The 18,185-nt window shown below is 46.1% G+C and overlaps 2 protein-coding genes across 7 annotated transcripts in view; one reads left to right on the top strand and one right to left on the bottom strand.

Moving 5' to 3' along the window:
* The first annotated feature begins 407 nt into the window (after window positions 1-407).
* ZNF232 (zinc finger protein 232) lies at window positions 408-9,720 on the top strand. 5 transcript variants are annotated; one of them, XM_028498949.2, is made up of 5 exons: window positions 5,052-5,097; window positions 5,730-5,808; window positions 6,164-6,641; window positions 6,915-7,041; window positions 8,917-9,720. In XM_028498949.2, exons 3-5 carry the CDS (start codon window positions 6,222-6,224, stop codon window positions 9,675-9,677), a joined length of 1,308 nt encoding a protein of 435 aa, XP_028354750.1. In that variant the 5' UTR covers window positions 5,052-5,097; window positions 5,730-5,808; window positions 6,164-6,221; the 3' UTR covers window positions 9,678-9,720. The 5 variants fall into 5 exon arrangements, with proteins under 5 accessions (XP_028354749.1, XP_028354752.1, XP_007109259.2 ...); XM_028498948.2 differs by lacking the exon at window positions 5,730-5,808 and having other exon boundaries at window positions 408-5,097; window positions 6,264-6,641; XM_007109197.4 differs by having other exon boundaries at window positions 5,025-5,808.
* Window positions 9,721-12,106: 2,386 nt separating this feature from the next.
* ZFP3 (ZFP3 zinc finger protein) overlaps window positions 12,107-18,185 on the bottom strand; it is a 25,118-nt gene continuing 19,039 nt past the window's right edge. For both annotated transcript variants that reach the window (XR_008619376.1, XR_003682888.2), the window contains one exon: window positions 12,107-13,342. The gene's annotated coding sequence lies outside the window, so the exon portion shown is untranslated. The remainder of the gene's footprint in view (window positions 13,343-18,185) is intronic.

The following is an 18,185-nucleotide window of genomic DNA, read 5'->3' as shown; positions in this document are numbered from 1 at the left end:
GGATGCTGTATCTTGGAATAATAAAGTCAGCAGTGAATCTGAGAAAAGTTACTATAGCACTACAGAGTTGAATTAAGATTTTTTTTGGAGAGGCTAGCGTTAAGCTGAAAGTATTAAGAGGTCAAATCAATAAGTATCCTGCAAATATGATAGTGAACTTTAATTTCTATAGGTGGCTTAACTGGTTTTGAGACAGTAATAATCAGAGAAAATAAGGAGGTCTCAACTTTTTCACATGATAGAAGGCAACAAACAAAAGTCCAGGACCAGATGGCTTCAAAGGCGAATCCTATCAAACGTTTAGAGAAGAGTTAACAAAACCCTGATACCAAAACCAGACAAAGATATCAAAGAAAGAAAGGAAGGAAGGAAGGAAGGGGGAGGGAGGGAGGGAGGGAGAGAGAGAGAGAGAGAGAGGGAGGGAGAGAGAAAGAGAGAAAGAAGGAAAGGAAGAAAGAAAGAAAGAAGGAAAGGAAGAAAGGAAAGGGAAGGGAAGAAAGAAAGAAAGATGGAAGAGAGCAAATTAGAGGCCATATCATAAAAGGCAAATTGTAGTGAGTTGGAAAGGCTCTTTCGACCATCTGAACTATTTCAAAGGAGTCAAGGCACTGTTGTATGGTTTAATCTTTGTGTTCTTATAACTCATCGGGTCTCCAGTCCAGTGACCTTTCTATCCATTGTCCCTCCCTGTTTTTCACCCTTTCCTATTAGATACCTCTGTCCAACACTTCAGCCACTCTTTTACCAATATCCTTTTTGCCTCATTCGTCAGTCACGTGTACCTGGCCAAAACAAAACTACCATGGACAGTCCTAATTGTCCTTTCCTGAGCCTGCACCTGGGTTGAGGAAGAAAATCACAAACCTAGGGAGACTTATGCCTTTGGGCACTCAACACTAATGCAATCTCTAGTCGGCAGTCTCTCCCATTGTCTGTAAGACCACTTAACACCTCCCCCTCTCTTTGCACATCTAACCACCCACCCACCGCCCTTCTTAGCACAGGATCTCTTCACAAAGAAAGTAGAGACCTTTGCACAGAAACATTTTCAACTTTCTGCTTCCATTCCTTTCCCTCACACATCTCTCATATACTGTACCCAACTTTGCTCCCTTCTTAATAGAACTGCCTTTTCTCATATCTAGGGGGTCACCTTTCTGTCTGTGCTTCCTATCCCACTCCCTCTGGGACCTCACTGCATCCCATTATCCCATCTCCTTCCTGTATCTTCACCTCTCTTCTCCACTGCCCCTTCCCAGATGTGTACAAATATGTTCAAGTATCTTGCATCCTAAAAACCAAACAAAATTCAACCCCAACCCATTTTTTCCCTATATCATCTCCCTTTGTAGCCAGTTTTTGCAGGATCTTAGTTCCCCAACCAGGGATCAAAACCGGGTCCTCGGCAGTGAAAGCACAGAGTCCTAACCACTGGACCACCAGGGGATTCCCACATTGGCTCCAATTCTTAACTCTCTTCCTCAACCCATTGAGGTCCCTCTCCCAACACACTATCAAATCTGTCTTTACCAAGCACACCAGTGACATTGGTCACTAAATCTCCTCTTTAGCTGGCTCCTTTCCTCCAAACCATTTCTTCCCTGAATCAGGATGGGTTTGAATATAGCAGTTGAGGATGTTGAAAATAGAGCAGGTAAATATGTTGATGTCCTTTGGCTGCAGCTAGAGTACAAATAATTTCTCCTTTCAGCTTCTGAATCTCTCATGAAATAAAGATTTGGAGGAACTTTCTCCCTACCTCTGAAGTTTATGAGATTAGAAGACCTAAAATTCTGGTCAGTCATGTGACACTATGGCCATGTCTTGTATGGTTGGGCATGAGTTCAGCCTGTGATGAAGAGGGCCTTGAACAGCTGGGGATGAGTTTGGAAGGACTGGTTTCTCTGTCTCTGGAGTTTTCTTAGAATCTTGGGTAAAATGATTTTTCCTCATTACCTCTGAAGGGTATCCATGACCATTTTTTGGATGTGTGATCAAGGAGACTGTACCCCCATGTGCTTTCTTTCCTCTTAGCATAAAGAATCTCTGGATCAGATCTGGCAGCACCTTGAGATCCTGAGAGTGAAAGTGAACTAGGCTTCTCTGAGCCTTGGTCTTCCATTGCTGTTCTACTTGCCTCAGAACTGTTCACCTTTTTAATCCATCATACACACCACTATTTGCTTTTCTTGAAATACTGCTTTTATTATCTCACACACAGATATGCAAACTCACATTCAGAAAGTAGCCAGTGGCTGCCCGTTACCTAAAGTAAAAGTTCTTGTCTTGGCATTTAGTTTGAGGTCTGGTCTAATTACTGTCCCTAAACAGCTAATGCATTGTCCTGACTCTTATCTCAGGCCCCCCGATCCCCTGTGGCATTCAGAGTCCCCACCGCTTAAACTAACTGTTTCTTTAAACACAGGCCACGTGTCTGACAGGTTCTGAAGGGCACACACTCAATTCTTTAAAGGAAAATGCCTTGTCGCTTTTTTTTTTTTACATTGTTCATTGTAAGAAAAATTCAAACACTGACGCATGACTTGTTTGAATGAACAAACCAAAGTCCTTTGTTTCTCCAGTCTCACAGCTTACAGGAAGCCATTATTACATTGTAAATCTTTTATGCATGTTCTCCTTTTTTCTTCACACTCCCTACGCATTTAGCTTTTTGAAAGCAGGGAACTACGTTTTTGTATCCCCTCTCCTCCAACCCAGACCTAGATTTACACATATATTTTTGTTCAATAAATGTTTGAATGAATGTCCGAGTTTATAATTTTCTAGTTTTGTGGCAGTTGTTGAAAACTATAGTCATCACAGGAGCACAGTATGTGTAATTTCCTTTCTTTTCTTTCCCTTCCAGATATAACCATAAACTAGTCACTGCAGAAAAAAATTCAGGTCAAATTATATTTTGCTTGCTTGGTCAAAGTATCCATTTATTTCAAATTAAACTTGGTGACTGGTTTCTAGTTGAGTGTTTTTGTTGTTTTGGCTGTGCCGCACAGCTTGTGGGATCTTAGTTCCCTGACCAGGGATCCAGCCCGGGCCCGGAAGTGAAAGTGCCAGTGTTCTAACCACTGGACCTCCAGGGAATTCCCTCTAGTTAAGTATTTTAATGATTCCCATTTGAAATTCAGTTGTTTGCCAGAAAGTGGTGCTTCATGTTACATCTAAATGTAACTGCTCTCTAGCACTTTCTTGGGGTCTTCTTACCCACCCCCTGCCACCCCCAGTCAGGGTTGTTTTATATACATTTGGCTGGTGCACACAATTTTGGTAATTTATATTTTGCCAGAAGATCATCCATTTCATCTAGGTTTTCCAATATCCTACCCTAAATTCCTACCCTAATGAAATGGTCTCTAATTCTTTTCATCTCTTCTGATTCTATGGTTATGTTCTATTTCTCATTCCCATTCTGGTTAATCTTTCTTTTTCTTAATAAGGCTCTAAACAAGTTTATCGGCTTTATTGCTCATTTCAAAGAAATTAGCATTTGAATTTATCTCTTCTTTTTAATTTTTCCATGTTTTTTTTTTTAAGTATTTATTTGGCTGCACTGGGTCTTAGTTGCGGCACGCAGGATCTTCGTTGCAGCATGCGGGATCTTTTTTTTTAGTTGCAGCACGAGGGATTTTTAGTTGCAGCGTGCGAACTCTTAGTTGCAGCATGTGGGATCTAGTCCCCCTGCATTGGGAGCGCGGAGTCTTAGCCACTGTGCCACCAGGGAAGTCCCATTAATTAGTTTTTATCTTTACTGATTCCCTCTTCTTTGCTTCTTTGGGTTTATTTTACTATGATTTTAAAGTCTCTTGGGACTTCCCTGGAGGCACAGTGGTTAAGAATCCGCCTGCCAATGCAGGCGACACGGGTTCGAGCCCTGGTCCGGGAAGACCCCACTTGCCGCGGAGCAACTAAGCCCGTGCGCCACAACTACTGAGCCTGCGCTCTAGAGCCCGCGAGACACAACTACTGAAGCCCGCGCACCTAGAGCCCGTGCTCTGCGACATGAGAAGCCACCGCAATAAGAAGCCCATGCACTGCAACGAAGAGTAGCCCTCGCTCGCTGCAACTAGAAAAAGCCCGAGAGCAGCAACAAAGACCCAACACAGTCAAAAATAAATAAAAATTAATTAATTAATTTTTAAAAAAAGAAAATTCAGCTCAAAAAAAAGTTTCTTAAGGTGACTTAAATTGTTTTATATCTATTTCATTAACAAGTGAGGTAGTTAAGGTTATACATTTTCAAGCATGGCTGTTGCTAGGTCCTATAGATTTTACCACGAAGTGTTCTGTTTATTGCCTGTCCCTAAACAGCTAATGAATTGTCCAAATTCTTATCTCAGGCTTTCCTGATCCCCCCTGCAGAATTCAAGAGTTTGTAATTTCGCTTTTGATTTCCTCTTTTGATCCAGCTGGATTCTTTTCTTTCTGATTTTTACTAGTTTGCTCAAGTTCTAGTGCATCCTATTTTTTCCCTTGTTAATTTGGACGTTCTACTGTACTTTTCCATTCTCATAATGGTTACCTTACCTAGAACTCATAATCAGACGCATGTTTCTCTCATTATTGGAAGAGAAGATGGCAGTGATTTCCTCTATCAACAAGTCCTTTTTCCCCTACCCCAGTAAACTACAACCTTACATTTCTTTTTACTCCTCCGCAGGAATTGCTTTCTATTTACTAATGGACACGCATAGGCCGGTGGTTGGGAATATTTTCTCCCTGTGGGTAACTTCCTCCTCAGCTGTGATCCTCTAATCAGGTCTGGTAAGATGTAACTAGAAAACAGAACGTAGAGGAGGAAATGCTGCAAAGAGGCCACGCACAGGCTGGAATTTCCCTGACGTTTAAATCGGCTTGGACGGCCCCTGGACCTACAACTGAACAGAAAAGCGAGGCCCTTCAGCCGTTAAGCCAAAAGGCCCGCTCATGCCGGCCCCGCTCCACTGCCCAAGGACTGCGATTCCCAGAGGCCTCCGCGACCGGAGAGGCCGCGGCCGCGGGTGCGCAGGCGCACACCTGCCCCCGCGTGTGGGCTGGAAGCGCGCTGCGCCGAAGTGGTCAGATGGGAGCTCCGGGTCTTGCGAGGTGAGTCTTAGCCGCGGCGCCCCGGGTGTCGCTCTTTGGCCCGCGCTGCTATGGCCAGTCCCGGAGGGCAGCGGCGGTTTCTGCAGTGAGCACACCCCGCAGGCAGCCCTGTGAGGAGCCGAGGCCAGACCGCGCGGAACGGGGTCTGGGTCCCCACAGTTCCCGCGCCCGGTTGCACGGATTACGTCACGTGTTGTGGAGGGTGGGGGCTGGCCCGGTGCGCCTCTCCTCTTCTCTGGAGATCCCAAGGGTTAAAGTGAAGGGTGGGGAATTGTAACTGGTATGGAGGACAGCCCCCTCCCCAGGCGATCGGGCGGTCCCCTGCCCAGTGCCGTGCGCAGGAGTTCAGCTGGGGGCTGGCGCCGCCGAAGCATCACCCCGAGAAACAGGCTTCTGCGCTCGTCTTCCGCGCTTCCTTTGTCCTCGGCCAGCGCCCCTGTTTGTGTGCCTTTAATGGCCTCTGGGTGCGTCCCATCTCCTTCCCTTTAGATTTTCCTGACGCTGGACACCTTACCCGAGACCACATCTTGCCCATAGCAGCCGCATCTCAGGACCCTGCTACGGATCCTGGGCGTTTGAATAAGATTGCCTCATAGGAGATTTAAATTCTTCTTTTGTTGTGGCCACTACAGAAACTTGAGAAAGAATGGAGGGGCCATCTGGGACGAGGCTGCCTCTTCAATACCTCTGAGAGTCAGTAATTGAAAACAGGCAAGTCACCTTGCACTGAAAAGTTTCTCAGCTCTGAGCTCTGGAAACTTGGGTTTTGCTTAAGACTTGTTTCTTCCAGTGGGATCCTGGAACACTTTTTTTTTCCCTGCTGTTTTCTCCTGCTATAGCATTTATCTAGTTGTATTATCTAGTGTAGCAAACTCTTTACATATCTGTATACCAGATTGTAAGTATCTCAAAGGCAATGACTCTTACTGGAATAGGAATCTGGAGAGGAATGGAGAAAAAAGTATTAAAGGGTATATAGTACAGGGTTTGGCTCTTGGTAGATGCTGAGTGTGTGTTAATGAATTAAAAAAAAAAAAAAAAAGAATGATTTCTACTTATGTTATAGGGTGCCCCTGAAAGACTCCTGCTAGTATGGGCCTTCTACAGAGCCAGTCCAGGCTAGGATGGTTGGATCACTAACAGCAGCTGAAACTCTGGCCCTTCAGGATACACAGGATCAAGAGAAGATTATGATGATGGAGCCAAAGGAAGAGGAACAGTCTTGGGAGTATGAGACCAGGCTACATGGGAACCACTCTCCCAGTCAGGAGATCTTCCGCCAGCGCTTCAGGCAGCTCTGCTACCAGGAGACTCCTGGTCCCCGGGAGGCCCTGAGCCGACTAAGGGTACTCTGCTGTGAGTGGCTAAGGCCCGAGAGGCACACCAAGGAGCAGATCCTGGAGTTACTGGTGCTGGAACAATTCCTGACCATCCTACCAGAGAAGCTCCAGTCCTGGGTGCGGGGACATCACCCTAAGAGTGGAGAGGAGGCTGTGACTGTGCTGGAGGATTTAGAGAAAGAACTTGATGAACCAGGACTGCAGGTGGGAAGGGGAACATACGCTCTGTTGTGGGAGCCAGATCAATGGCCTTCAGGCTGGACAGAGGGGCAGCGGTAGGGGGAGTTGCCAAGTTCAAAACTCTTTTGGGCCAGGCAGAGCAGTGAGTGTGTGTTTCTGTGTGTTTTTTCTGCCCTCAAGTCCTGAATAAGACTCTAGCTCCTCTTCCTGCCCCTGTGCTGACTCTGAGGAGGCTCTCTAAAGTCTCCTCGGAAGCTTTGGCTCCACAGAAACCGAGTGGTGCCTGATCACCTCCAGGTCCCAGGCCCGGCACACGGACCTGCACAGGAAGAGCCGTGGGAGGAGAAGGAACCTGTGGGGGCAGCCCAGGAGAAACCAAGCATCCAGCTCCAGCCTAAGGAGACCCAGCCTTTCCCAGAGAGCGGTGAGGAGCAGGGTTCTGTGGGGAGGGAGAGGAGGAGGAGAGAGTATAAAGGGCACAGTGTAGGTGGTCAAAAGTTGGCTATCATCATCTTGGCCTTACTATTCTTACCTCTTAGGTGAGAGACGTAGCCTGTTCCATCACTCACTAAATTAGGAATAACGATAACCTACCTCATATAGTAGCCGTAAGGATTAAATTTCAATCATATCTGGCTGTAAAGCCTCACCAGCATCTCCTGGCTTTAGAGAGCCCTAAAACAGGACCAGAAAATACTTCATTCACTTCCTGCCTCATCATCTCCACTGCCCTGGGCTACAGGCCAGCCTGGAAATCTTTTCTCTTTTAACTTTCTCATGACTCCCAAAACATACTTTTTAAGCCATAACACACTCCGCGTGAGACACAGCCTGTCATCACCTTTATCTACCACCTACCCCCCACCTAAAAGCCCTATTTGATACTCTCTTACATCTACACTTCTGCGCTTCAGATTCACCACAAAAACTTCCTTTCCGGCCTGCCTTCATCCCCACAAACATCCTCTCCTCTCTCCTACGGCAAACTCTAGAGTGAGAGCCTCAGGACCACGCACTGTCCTTGCTGAGTGCTGTATAACCTCATGAACCGTCGGGAACGTGACATGAATATGTTGCTAATCAAGAAGACTCTATTTAAATACTTTGTTTTACACCACAACCCCACCAGCACCAGACAAAAGCATAAGACAATTCAAATTCTTGTTAGCAACAAAATGGGAAAAACTAGCAATGGAGATTAATCTTAGTGTCTACTCCATAAGTATGTTTTTATTTCCCAGCACTTCCTTGCCTTTCTTGCAGAGTTCTCCTTGTCTCCTTTACTTCTGTTTTGTAAGTCTCTCTTCAAAGCTAACTACTGTTTGACTTTTTTTTTCAGCAAGCATGTTTCAGGTTTCTTTAACCACAAACATTTAACCTGAAAAAAAATGTATTTTTCAAGTCTTGCAATACCTTATAGCAATTGCTTTTTGTTCTCTGTAGACTACAGAAAGCGTTAACAGTTAAAACACAAAAAGCGTGTTTTAAAAAACGCAGAGCACTCTTTGTTTTTTTTTTTTTTTTTTTTTTTGCGGTACGCGGGCCTCTCACTGTTGTGGCCTCTCCCATTGCGGAGCACAGGCTCCGGACGTGCAGGCCCAGCGGCCATGGCTCACGGGCCCAGCCGCTCCGCGGCATGTGGAATCTTCCCAGACCGGGGCACGAACCCGTGTGCCCTGCATCGGCAGGCGGACTCTCAACCACTGCGCCACCAGGGAAGCCCCGAGCACTCTTCGTTTTTTAAGGAGCAGGTCAAAGGGAAAGGCAGAAAGCACCAAGAAGGCAGTCGTCCCTTCAGTAAAGGAGCCAGCTGCTTGGGGATCCTTTTCTGTGGCTAGAGATTTGTGGGGCAGGGAATGACTGGGAAGAGGTGAAGGTCACGAACACAGGAGGAGCAGGGTCTTTGTGCGTTAAGGAACATCCCTTTTCCCTCAACCTGTGATTCTCATTTCTCCCTTCCCACACGACATCACTCCCCAGTTTCTTGAAAATATTATTTTTGCTCATATTTTTTAAGAGTAAATCCTAAAAAAGAAGGTCTTGCCTTGAAATTTATTTTTCAAATAACATTTTTGCAGTGTTCCATTAAGGAAAATTTAGAAAAAACAGATAAGGGGGAGGGGGGAGAAAAAAGAAGAAACCTTCTCCCCTACACAGTCCCATCACCAACAGATGACCAGTGTTCATATTTAAATGACTTTCCTTCTGAATTTTGTCATGTGTGTATATTGAATATTTTTTAAGCTTTTATTTTCATGCCAGAAATCCTAATCCAAGTGTCATTTCTCCATACATCCAGAACAGGTATATTTACATTTTCCATCAGTTGTTGCAGAAGATGATGCAGAGCCCAAGGACAAAGGGTCGTTGCCAGAACCACCCATTACTGACGTGGAATCACAGGTGCTCAGAGAAAAACTCACCACCAGCACCTCTACATTTGAAGCTGCCTCTGAAGTTGAGGCCCCTTTAGAGCAGCAGCAGAGAAATCTCAAAGGGGAAAGACTGAAGCAGTCCCCCGCTCAGGGGAAAAGCTTCAGGCAGATGGTTGCCACCCTTAAGACAACTCCCACAGGGAAGAAAGACCATGAATGCAGTGAATGTGGTAAAGCCTTCATTTATAACTCACACCTTATAATCCACCAGAGAATCCATTCTGGAGAGAAACCCTATAAGTGCAGTGACTGTGGGAAAACTTTCAACCAGAGCTCAAACCTCATTCAGCATCAGAGAATTCATACAGGAGAGAAACCCTACGAATGTCATGCGTGTGGGAAGTCCTTCAGGTGGAGTGCTCATCTTGTTCAACATCAGAGGGTTCATTCAGGGGAGAAGCCCTACGAGTGTAATGAGTGTGGGAAGGCCTTCAGTCAAAGCTCATATCTAAGTCAGCATCTGAGAATCCACAGTGGAGAGAAACCTTTCCTATGTAAAGAATGTGGGAAGGCCTACAGATGGAGTTCTGAGCTTATCAGACATCAGAGAGTTCATGCCAGAAAAGAGCCTTCCCAATGGACTGTGGGTGAGAAAGTCTCCAGACAGAATTGTACTTTTGTCTAATCAGTTTTAGGACTCTATTCCATAAAAGTTATAAGCACCTTAAGATTTTTCCTGTGTCTTTCCTGATTTAGGAAGAAATGTTTACCTAGTCCCACCTGCAGCTCATCGCTTCACGCCCTCTGTTTGAGATGACTGTATCAACTAGCATGCCTTTGGCTGCGAGTAACAGCCAAGATGCCGACTTCATTAGGGTTCTGGGCCTGGCACAGAGCAGCTGTGCAGGCAGTGGCCATCCTATATTAGTATTATTGTGAATGGGCCTTTGGTCCTGGCCCTTCCTCAGCCCCATACTGAGCTGCCTCTTGGGACAGGGTCACATCTACAAGTGTCCAGGCATGAGACAGAAACCACACTTGTTCTTTAGGCAGGGAACGTTTAATACAAAGAAGTGCTAGCTAGTAAAGGGGGATTATCTGTTAAAGGAGGTAAGGAGATCTTAATATAGGAATAGCAGCATGGGGAGCAGCTCCTACCTCTGGGACTGAGGGAGAGCACCAGAGGAAGAAGCAGACCTAGGAGAGCCAACCCTCCCCCGCACCCCCAGCCCGAGACTCCGGACGGGTGAAATTCAGGCCTGACTGGACAGGTGTGGCTGCCCCAGGGGTGTGTGCGAGCTGGTCCGTACGGGCTTGCAACAGCCAGTTCTGCACTTCTTTTCTCCAGCCCGCGTTGAAATTGGTCACGGTGAGAGTATTCATGCCGTGGAAGTCAGGAAACGCTACAAACGCTACAAATCAGGGCTTTTCTTTCTTAAAGAAAAGCCCTAGTTGTTAAATATTGACACTGGCTGGTGAAGTTCATCAAGGCGCTGCAGGTCAGAGCAGGAAGCCACTGGTCGAGGTGCCCGCAAACTCACCAGAGGACGGGTGCTGCACTGTAAGGACAAGAAGGAAAACTACCAGAAGGACAAGCCCCTTCCTCTTTGCTTTGTCCCTCCAGTGCCCTTTACTGGCAAAGCCTGACACTGTGCCAGCTGGCAAAGGGGAGATGTCGACAGGTCCAGCTCCAGTCTCATAGAGTACGGCTCCAGTCTCATAGAGTACGGCAGGGGACGGCAGACTTGGAGTGAGGAGGTGATTACTTGCTAACTGACCCATGTTATAAGCTCCTTTCCACCTCAGGACCTCTGTCCTCATTCTCCACTCCCTAACTCCATGCTCTCCTCCCAGATAGTTACATAAGTCACAGTTTATTTTATCTAGATCTCCACTTAAGTGTCACCTCTTGAGAGAGGCCTTCCCTGACTCTGAGATACAAGTTTTATTTCTCTTTCACATTCATGTCCAGACAGGAGCAGGTGGTCAGCAAACAGCTCACAGGCCAAATCCATCTTGCAGCCTGTTTTTTTTAAAGCCCACAAGCTAAGAATGGTTTTTACATTTTTTTAAGTGTAAAAAGCAGGAAAAAAGAGTAAGTGACAGACTGTGGCTCACAAAGCCTAAAATACTTCCTTCTGGCCCCTTACGGGAAATTTTTTTCAAGCCTCGTCTAAGGGACAGCTCAGTTTAATTTCACCACGTATGTCAGGGACCCACCTTGCTCCTCTGTCCCCTAGATTAGGATGTGTTTGTCTGCATGGTTGATGCTGGATCATTACCATATCCACATTCCAGCTCCCAGGAAGAGTGAAGTAATGGTCTCAAGGACAGGCAATTTCCTTTTCAGCAGGTGTCACAGAAGGTGACCCAATCCTTTGGTGAAGATTCAACTACACAGCCACATCTACCTACCAGGGAGGCTGGAAAACACCTCTAGCAGGGTGACAATTTGCCCAATTAAAACTGGAGAAGGAGAGAACAAATTTGGGAAGACCATGAACAGTGCTCCACCCATGCACCATCTCCCCACTCTGCAGCCTGGTGCTGTGGACTGACTGGGGAAGGAGAGTCCTGGTCCCTGAAAGGGCACAGCAGGATCTGGGAAGCAGAGGATGTGGTCAAGACGTCAAGGGTATGGATTAGAGCTCTGGTCTTGGTGGTGGTCACTCCAGAAATAGCCATCATTTTGACTGCAGCACCCTGTATTCGTCACTGAGAAGAGCTGAAACCAGAATATTTTGTAGGCAAAATGTTGACCTGAGGCCATCTCTTTTGACTTCGTTAGTGCAAAAGAAGCTATTCTAACAGCAGAGGGTCTGTATACTTAGTTTGGTTGTATTACAGGAACTATTTCCGTATCCAAGCGGGGCTCCTGGGAGTTAAAGGTGCCATACTGGTCCAGTCATAATCTGTTCGTGTTTCTATGTATGAGTGCCCTGCTCACATGTGCATTTTGGAATTCACTGATAGCAGAAAGTTCCCCTAGCTGTGCAGCTGAATAAACAAAAGAACTTGTACCTGCTAACGAGTGTGGTCTTTTGTCCACAGCAGGAGATAGAGGAAGAAACAGATTGTTCCCCGTCTCAGGAAGCTGACAGGCAGCCTGTAGTTGAGAGAACCCTTTCAGCAGCAGTGGTCAGTTAGTTCAGTAGTGGTGGGCTCTGGAGGCAGGCAGCCAGTACAGATCCCAAAGCTCAGGACTCACTAGCTGTGGCGATCCTGTGAGTTCATGAGGGCTGCCCTAACAAAGTACAATAGACTGGGTGGCTGAAACAATAGAAATTTATTTTCTTAAGATTCTGGAAGCCAGAAGTCCAAGATCAAAGTGTTGGTAGGGTTGGTTTCTTCTGAGGTCTCTCTCCTTGGCTTGCAGAGGACCATCATCTCCCTGTGTCTTCACATGGTCTTCCCTCTCTGCATATCTGTGGCCTAAATTCCTCTAATAAGAGCACCCGTCATCCTGGGTTAGGGCCCACCCTAATAACCTCATTTTAACTTCACTACCTCTTTATAGACCCTATCTCCAAATGCAGACACATTCTGAGGTACTAGGGATTAGGACTTCAACATGAATTCTGTGGGAGACACAACTCAGCCTTGGGTAAATCACTCTCCTAGTCTCAGCTTTCTCCTCTGTAAAATGGGGGAAATAATAGTACCCATCCATAGGTCGTGATGGGGATTAAATTCAATAACACCTAGCCCAGTGACCGGAACAGGTAACATTAAAAAATGTTAGCTTATATTAGTGATATGAAATTGTTGAAAGGCAGCAGTATCCTAAGTTATGTCTGAGTATTCCAGAATCTAATAAACCACCCAGGGACTAAGTTAAGTAGAGAAGGAAAAAGTATTTGATAAACACTTTTTATGTACCTTGATATTCTTGTTCATATGCAAGCAGTTAGAAGAGAAAGAGAAGTCTTAATTAGTGCAGTGGATGCCGAGGTGTGCCCCCCACATTTCCGTTCACAGCAGACAACAAGTACTGCCTACTGACAGCTATCCCTCCCCAGGAACTGCCCTCATCTAAAGGGAGCTGCCACACCCAAGTGTCTGTCCCCTCCCAGGAGCAGCCCACATCTACTCCATGGGCTTGGGGTTGGGGCCTAGAGAAAAAGAGATGGGTTCAAAGACCTGGCCACCCTTCTTGATGGGAGACATATCTGAAAGGTCCTCCCAGACTTCTCTCGAGTTGCGAAGGCTTTCGTTGCAGCTGCATCACCATTTAACTTCTCCCTCTGCCTAGCCCGTGGCCCCTTTTCTCTCACAGGTGTTCCCAAGAGCATTCCCTCGCAGACTTCCTGCACATTCTCCATTGCAGGCCTGCTTCCCAGGGATCTCAACCTGTGAAAATTAGGCAGCATCAAATAAGCAGAGTAAAAACGTGTGAATTGGGACTTCCCTGGTGGCACAGTGGTTAAGAATCTGCCTGCCAATGCAGGGGACAGGGGTTCGAGCCCTGGTCCGGGAAGATCCCACATGCCACGGAGTCACTAAGCCCATGCACCACAACTACTGAGCCCACGCTCTAGGGCCCGCGAGCCACAACTACTGAAGCCGGCGCGCCTAGAGCCCGTGCTCCGCAACAAGAGAAGCCACCGCAGGGAGAAGCCCACGCGCATCAGCGAAGAGTAGCCCCTGCTCGCCGCAACTAGAGAAAGCCCGCGCGCAGCAACGAAGATCCAACGCAGCCAAAAAGAAATAAATAAATTTTTTTTTTAAAAAAGAGAGATGTGAATTGGGGGAAAAGTAAAAATTGCCTGGACTTTTTTTTTTTGTGTGGTACGCGGGCCTCTCACTGTTGTGGCCTCTCCCGTTGTGGAGCACAGGCTCCGGACGCGCAGGCTCAGCGGCCATGGCTCACGGGCCCAGCCGCTCCGCGGCATGTGGGATCTTCCCGGACCGGGGCACGAACCCATGTCCCCTGCATCGGCAGGCGGACTCTCAACCACTGCGCCACCAGGGAAGCCCTGCCTGGACTTTTAAGTCGTTAATTCTTCGAGAAGCCACAGATCCCTGCCTATCCTGCTCTTTTGTGTGTCATGCATCAATGCATCCGTTTATTTACATATCCATTCATCAAATTCCAGGTGCCTTACCAGGAAGAAATTTACAACCGAGGGGGAGGTGGAGAAACAAGTAAACAGGGGGTTGGGATTGTTGGGGTGTGTGTCCCGGCAGGAAGCTGCCGTGGGAGCGCAGAGGAGAGAAGGTGCAGCCGGAGCTCAGTGCTGCAAGTGTGATGTGGAGGGTTAGCAAAGAAGAGGGGGAAAGGGGCTCCGGGCGGAAAGGCCGGGAAGGGTGAGGGAACATTTTCTGGCATACTTGTTAAACTGAGTGCAAGGAACAGAGAGAAAGAGGCTGGAAAAATGAACTGAGGTTTAGCAGCTGGCACAGGCCTTGTGCGCCACCTAAAGGATTTTAAGAGGACAGGAAGCCGGTAATGGGGAGTGACACCATCAGGGGTTTGGCCGTGCACTTCCGAAAGATTATTTAAGCTACAGTGTGGGAAACTGAAAACGTGTTTTTCAGGAGGTTGCTGAGGTAACTCCAGAGTGACGTCATGGCTGCGTAAACTGAGGTAGTGGCACGGGGATGAAGAAGAGGAGATGGACTGGAAGGATATGAAGCGGGCAGAATCAGTAGGACTTTGGGGGTAGATCTGACTTTGCCAGGTGGAAACCAGCCCACTTTCCTTCCTTCCTTAGACTCTAGTTCTACTTATGCTCCAAACAGTAGTGCATATGGCTCCAAGGTTCCCTCCCAAGAGCCTCAGACTCTGTCCAGGAGCCCCACTCCGCGGCCTTTCCCAGACACCTGCCTCTGCACACACTTGAGGGGACCCTGAGCAGCTGCCTGGGCCAGCCTCTTGGGTCCTGGTGGCAGAGGGGCAGCCCTATGGGCAGTGTGGGCTGGAACCTGGGGGTCAGGGAGGAGAGCTGCAAACCAGGGAGCAGTAGAAGGGGCCATGGCAGAGGGCGGGACTAGGGAGTCAGTCAGCCTAGGGGCCTTCTTCTCTTCCTCCAGGCAATGAAAACTAATGAAGCAGTTTCTCAGTCTCACTACCAACTTATAATACAAGGTTACAGGTGAAAAAAGAGACTAAAAGAGATTTAATAATTTTCCCAAGTCACGTAACTTCCAAGTGGCAGAGCAAAAATCGGAACCTAAGTGTGCTCTTAAACCCTGTGCTCACAGAGCTCAGGTTGTTTACTCAGCAAAACTGCAAGGAAGTGGAAGAATAAGTGGGGATTTTTGCATGTCTAACTTAACATGTGAGGCAGGAAGAGCCACACTCACTGTTCTGGTCAGCACTGCTGTCGAGATAGGTGGGTGCTTGATCTGAGACCTGACTTTCTCTGCCTCCCAGGGACCAAGGCAAAATTAAATTATTTCTGGTTTGCAAATTAATCCTATCTTCCTAATTGTATAATGGAACAATGAAAAAGGATGGTCTTTATTTCAAAAATGAAAACAACCTTGAAAGAGGTCTGTCACCCACACAATCAGTATAAACAAGAACCTTAGAGATCAAATTAACAAACCTAAATACATAGATAGGACTTCCGCTTCTGCCCATGATGGAGTAATGGGGACTGGATTTACCATCTCCTCTTAAACAGCTAAAACACCAGACAAAACATATGAAACATACACTGGACAACAGGCAGTGCAGGACAGGGAGAGAAGAAAAACAATTGAGATGAGTCCTAGGATTGGCCCTGGAGAGTTTCCAGGCTGCAGTACAGAGCAGGCAGACTCCCTGAGGTGAAGGCACAGAATTGAGAATTCAGAGAGGCCAAGGCAGAACACAGTACCAGAGAGGAGAGCAGAGCTCCAGAGATCTGCAGGAAGTTCCCCTCAATTCTTCAGCTAAGGACTGATCAGCACATTTGTGTGAGGCAACCACCTGTAGCCAGGGAAAGAACCTCTGGTAAGAAGCTGGTAGAATTCTTAGAGCTCACACAGGTCTGGGAATAGTCTATGTTCTAAAGAACCAGAGTGGAGAAAACTTGTAATACACAGGGCATCAGGCAGAGCACTCCAAAGGGTATTGCTTCAGTGATGGGCCAAATTACCACTAGAGCTCTGCTCTGTCCTAGCTGACAAGGCATAAAATCAAAGCCTCAAACGAATCAAACTGTTTCTAAATAACTTACTTGTGCCCCAGTACAAAGCTCAAAAATATTTAAAGGAATTAAATTAAAAAAAAAAAAAGTACCCAACAACATACAATTTACAATGCCTGGCACCCAATCAAAAATTAAAGGCATGCAAGAAAAAGGAAAACATGATCCATAATGAGGAGAAAAATCGATAGAAACAGATCCAGCAATGACACAGATGATAATTATTAGACAAGGACACTGAATGCAGCTATTATACTCCGTATGTTCAAAAAGGTAAAGGAAAACATGAGCACGGAGAAAGAGAAGAGATATTAACAAGACCCAAACTGAATTCTAGAGATGAAAGATATGTCTGAGATGAAAAATGTACTGGATAGAAACTATCCAAAATGAAATACAGAGATTAAAAAATACTTTAAAAAAAATAGATGAACAAAGCATCAATCAGTAAGTTGTGAGACTTTAATCAACCTAATACATGTGTAATTAGAGTCCCAAGGGGAAGAAAGAGGAAAGCAGAAAAACATTTGAAGAAATAACAGCTAACAACTCTCCAAATTTGCTGTAAACTACAAATCTACAGATCCAAGAAGTTCATCAAACACAAAGCAGAAGAAATGTGAAGACAGATACACCAAGGTACTATCAAAATCGAATTGCTTAAAGCCAGTAATAAATACATAGGCAGCAGAATTGGCTGAGATATGGAATTTCATTTTAGAAACAAGAACTAAAACTTATAAGCAGTAGAAAGAAGTACTGACTTTTCCTATAAGCACTTCACAATGGAATTCCCACTTGTAAAGGAAGAAATCTTCTGTGATAGACCTGCAAACATAATACATTGGCCCTGACAAAGAAACAGTGTTATAATGGTAATTAGATTCCCATGTCAACTCACAAGGGCTACTTAGTGTCCTTAAAGTAGATGAAATAATGTACATTTAAGATAAAACGCAGAAAGAAAAAAAAAACAGGAAATAAAGATAAGTACAATGTAGTGGTTAAGATGTAATCTTTATTCTTTGAATTCTAACGCTTGTGAGAAAGCATCTTTAACTTGGGGTAAATCAGAGGAGAAAGAAAGTGGGTAAAGGAGAAAAAGAAACTGCATTTATTGGGCTCCTACTATACACAAAGCAGTGGGCTGTCAGATATACCATTTTGTACTATACTCCCACAAACTTGAAGGGTGGGTATTTTCCCCACTTTATGGATGAGGAAATTGAAATTCAGGGAACAACCAAGATTAGACAATCCATGATGAATTCTGAAGGGACTTCTGGGTGTGTTTGGGGTCTTTACAGGCTGGTGGCACTGCTTATTTGGTTGTTTCCCTTAAAAACAAATGGCTACTTTTTCCTTGATTCACTTGCATTTCCTGCATTACTGCTGTTTCTTTGCCTAATTGGAATTTATTTCTAGCTAATGAATGGGTCCATGTGGCATAGAAAGAAAAAAGGGACACTTTTTCCCAAGGTACCTGAGAAAACATTTTAAGAGAAAAAGAAGCTCTCCTGCTCTCCCTCTCTTCCTTCCTTCCTCTTTCCCTCCCTCTCCCTCCACCATGTGAGGACATAGTGAGAACGTGGTCATCCACAGCCAGGAAGAGAGTTCTCAGTAGGAACCAAATTGGCTGGCATCTCAATCTGGGATGTGTAGCCTCCAGAACTGTGAGAAAATAAATTTCTGGAGAAAGGAAGGAAGGAAGGAAAGAAAGAAAGAAAGAGAGAGAGAGAGGGAGGGAGGGAGGGAAAGAAAGAAAGGAAGGAAGGAAGAAAAGAAAGAAAGAAGGAAAGAAAGAGAAAGGAAGGACAGAAGGAAAGAAGAAAGGAGGAAGGAGGGAGGGAGGGAGGAAGGAAGGGAGAAAGGAAGAAAGAAAGAAAGGAGGACTTCCCTGGTGGCGCAGTGGTTGAGAGTCCGCCTGCCAATGCAGGGGACACGGGTTCGTGCCCCAGTCCAGGAGTATCCCACATGCCGTGGAGCGGCTAGGCCCATGAGCCATGGCCGCTGAGCCTGTGCTCCGCAACGGGAGAGGCCACAACAGTGAGAGGCCC

This window comes from Physeter macrocephalus, chromosome 14 (genome assembly GCF_002837175.3).
Source record: "Physeter macrocephalus isolate SW-GA chromosome 14, ASM283717v5, whole genome shotgun sequence".
NCBI lineage: Eukaryota > Metazoa > Chordata > Mammalia > Artiodactyla > Physeteridae > Physeter > Physeter macrocephalus.
Note: the sequence above shows the minus strand (reverse complement) of the source record. Positions and strands in the feature narration are given on the sequence as shown.

Excerpts from the sequence above, each read along its gene's own strand:
- ZNF232 (XM_028498948.2), top strand. The coding sequence starts at position 4,939 with ATGCCGGCCCCGCTCCACTGCCCAAGGACTGCGATTCCCAGAGGCCTC. Across the intron at positions 6,642-6,914 it reads TTGATGAACCAGGACTGCAG|GTCCCAGGCCCGGCACACGG; the intron begins GTGGGAAGGGGA and ends GATCACCTCCAG. Across the intron at positions 7,042-8,916 it reads CCAGCCTTTCCCAGAGAGCG|AACAGGTATATTTACATTTT; the intron begins GTGAGGAGCAGG and ends CCATACATCCAG.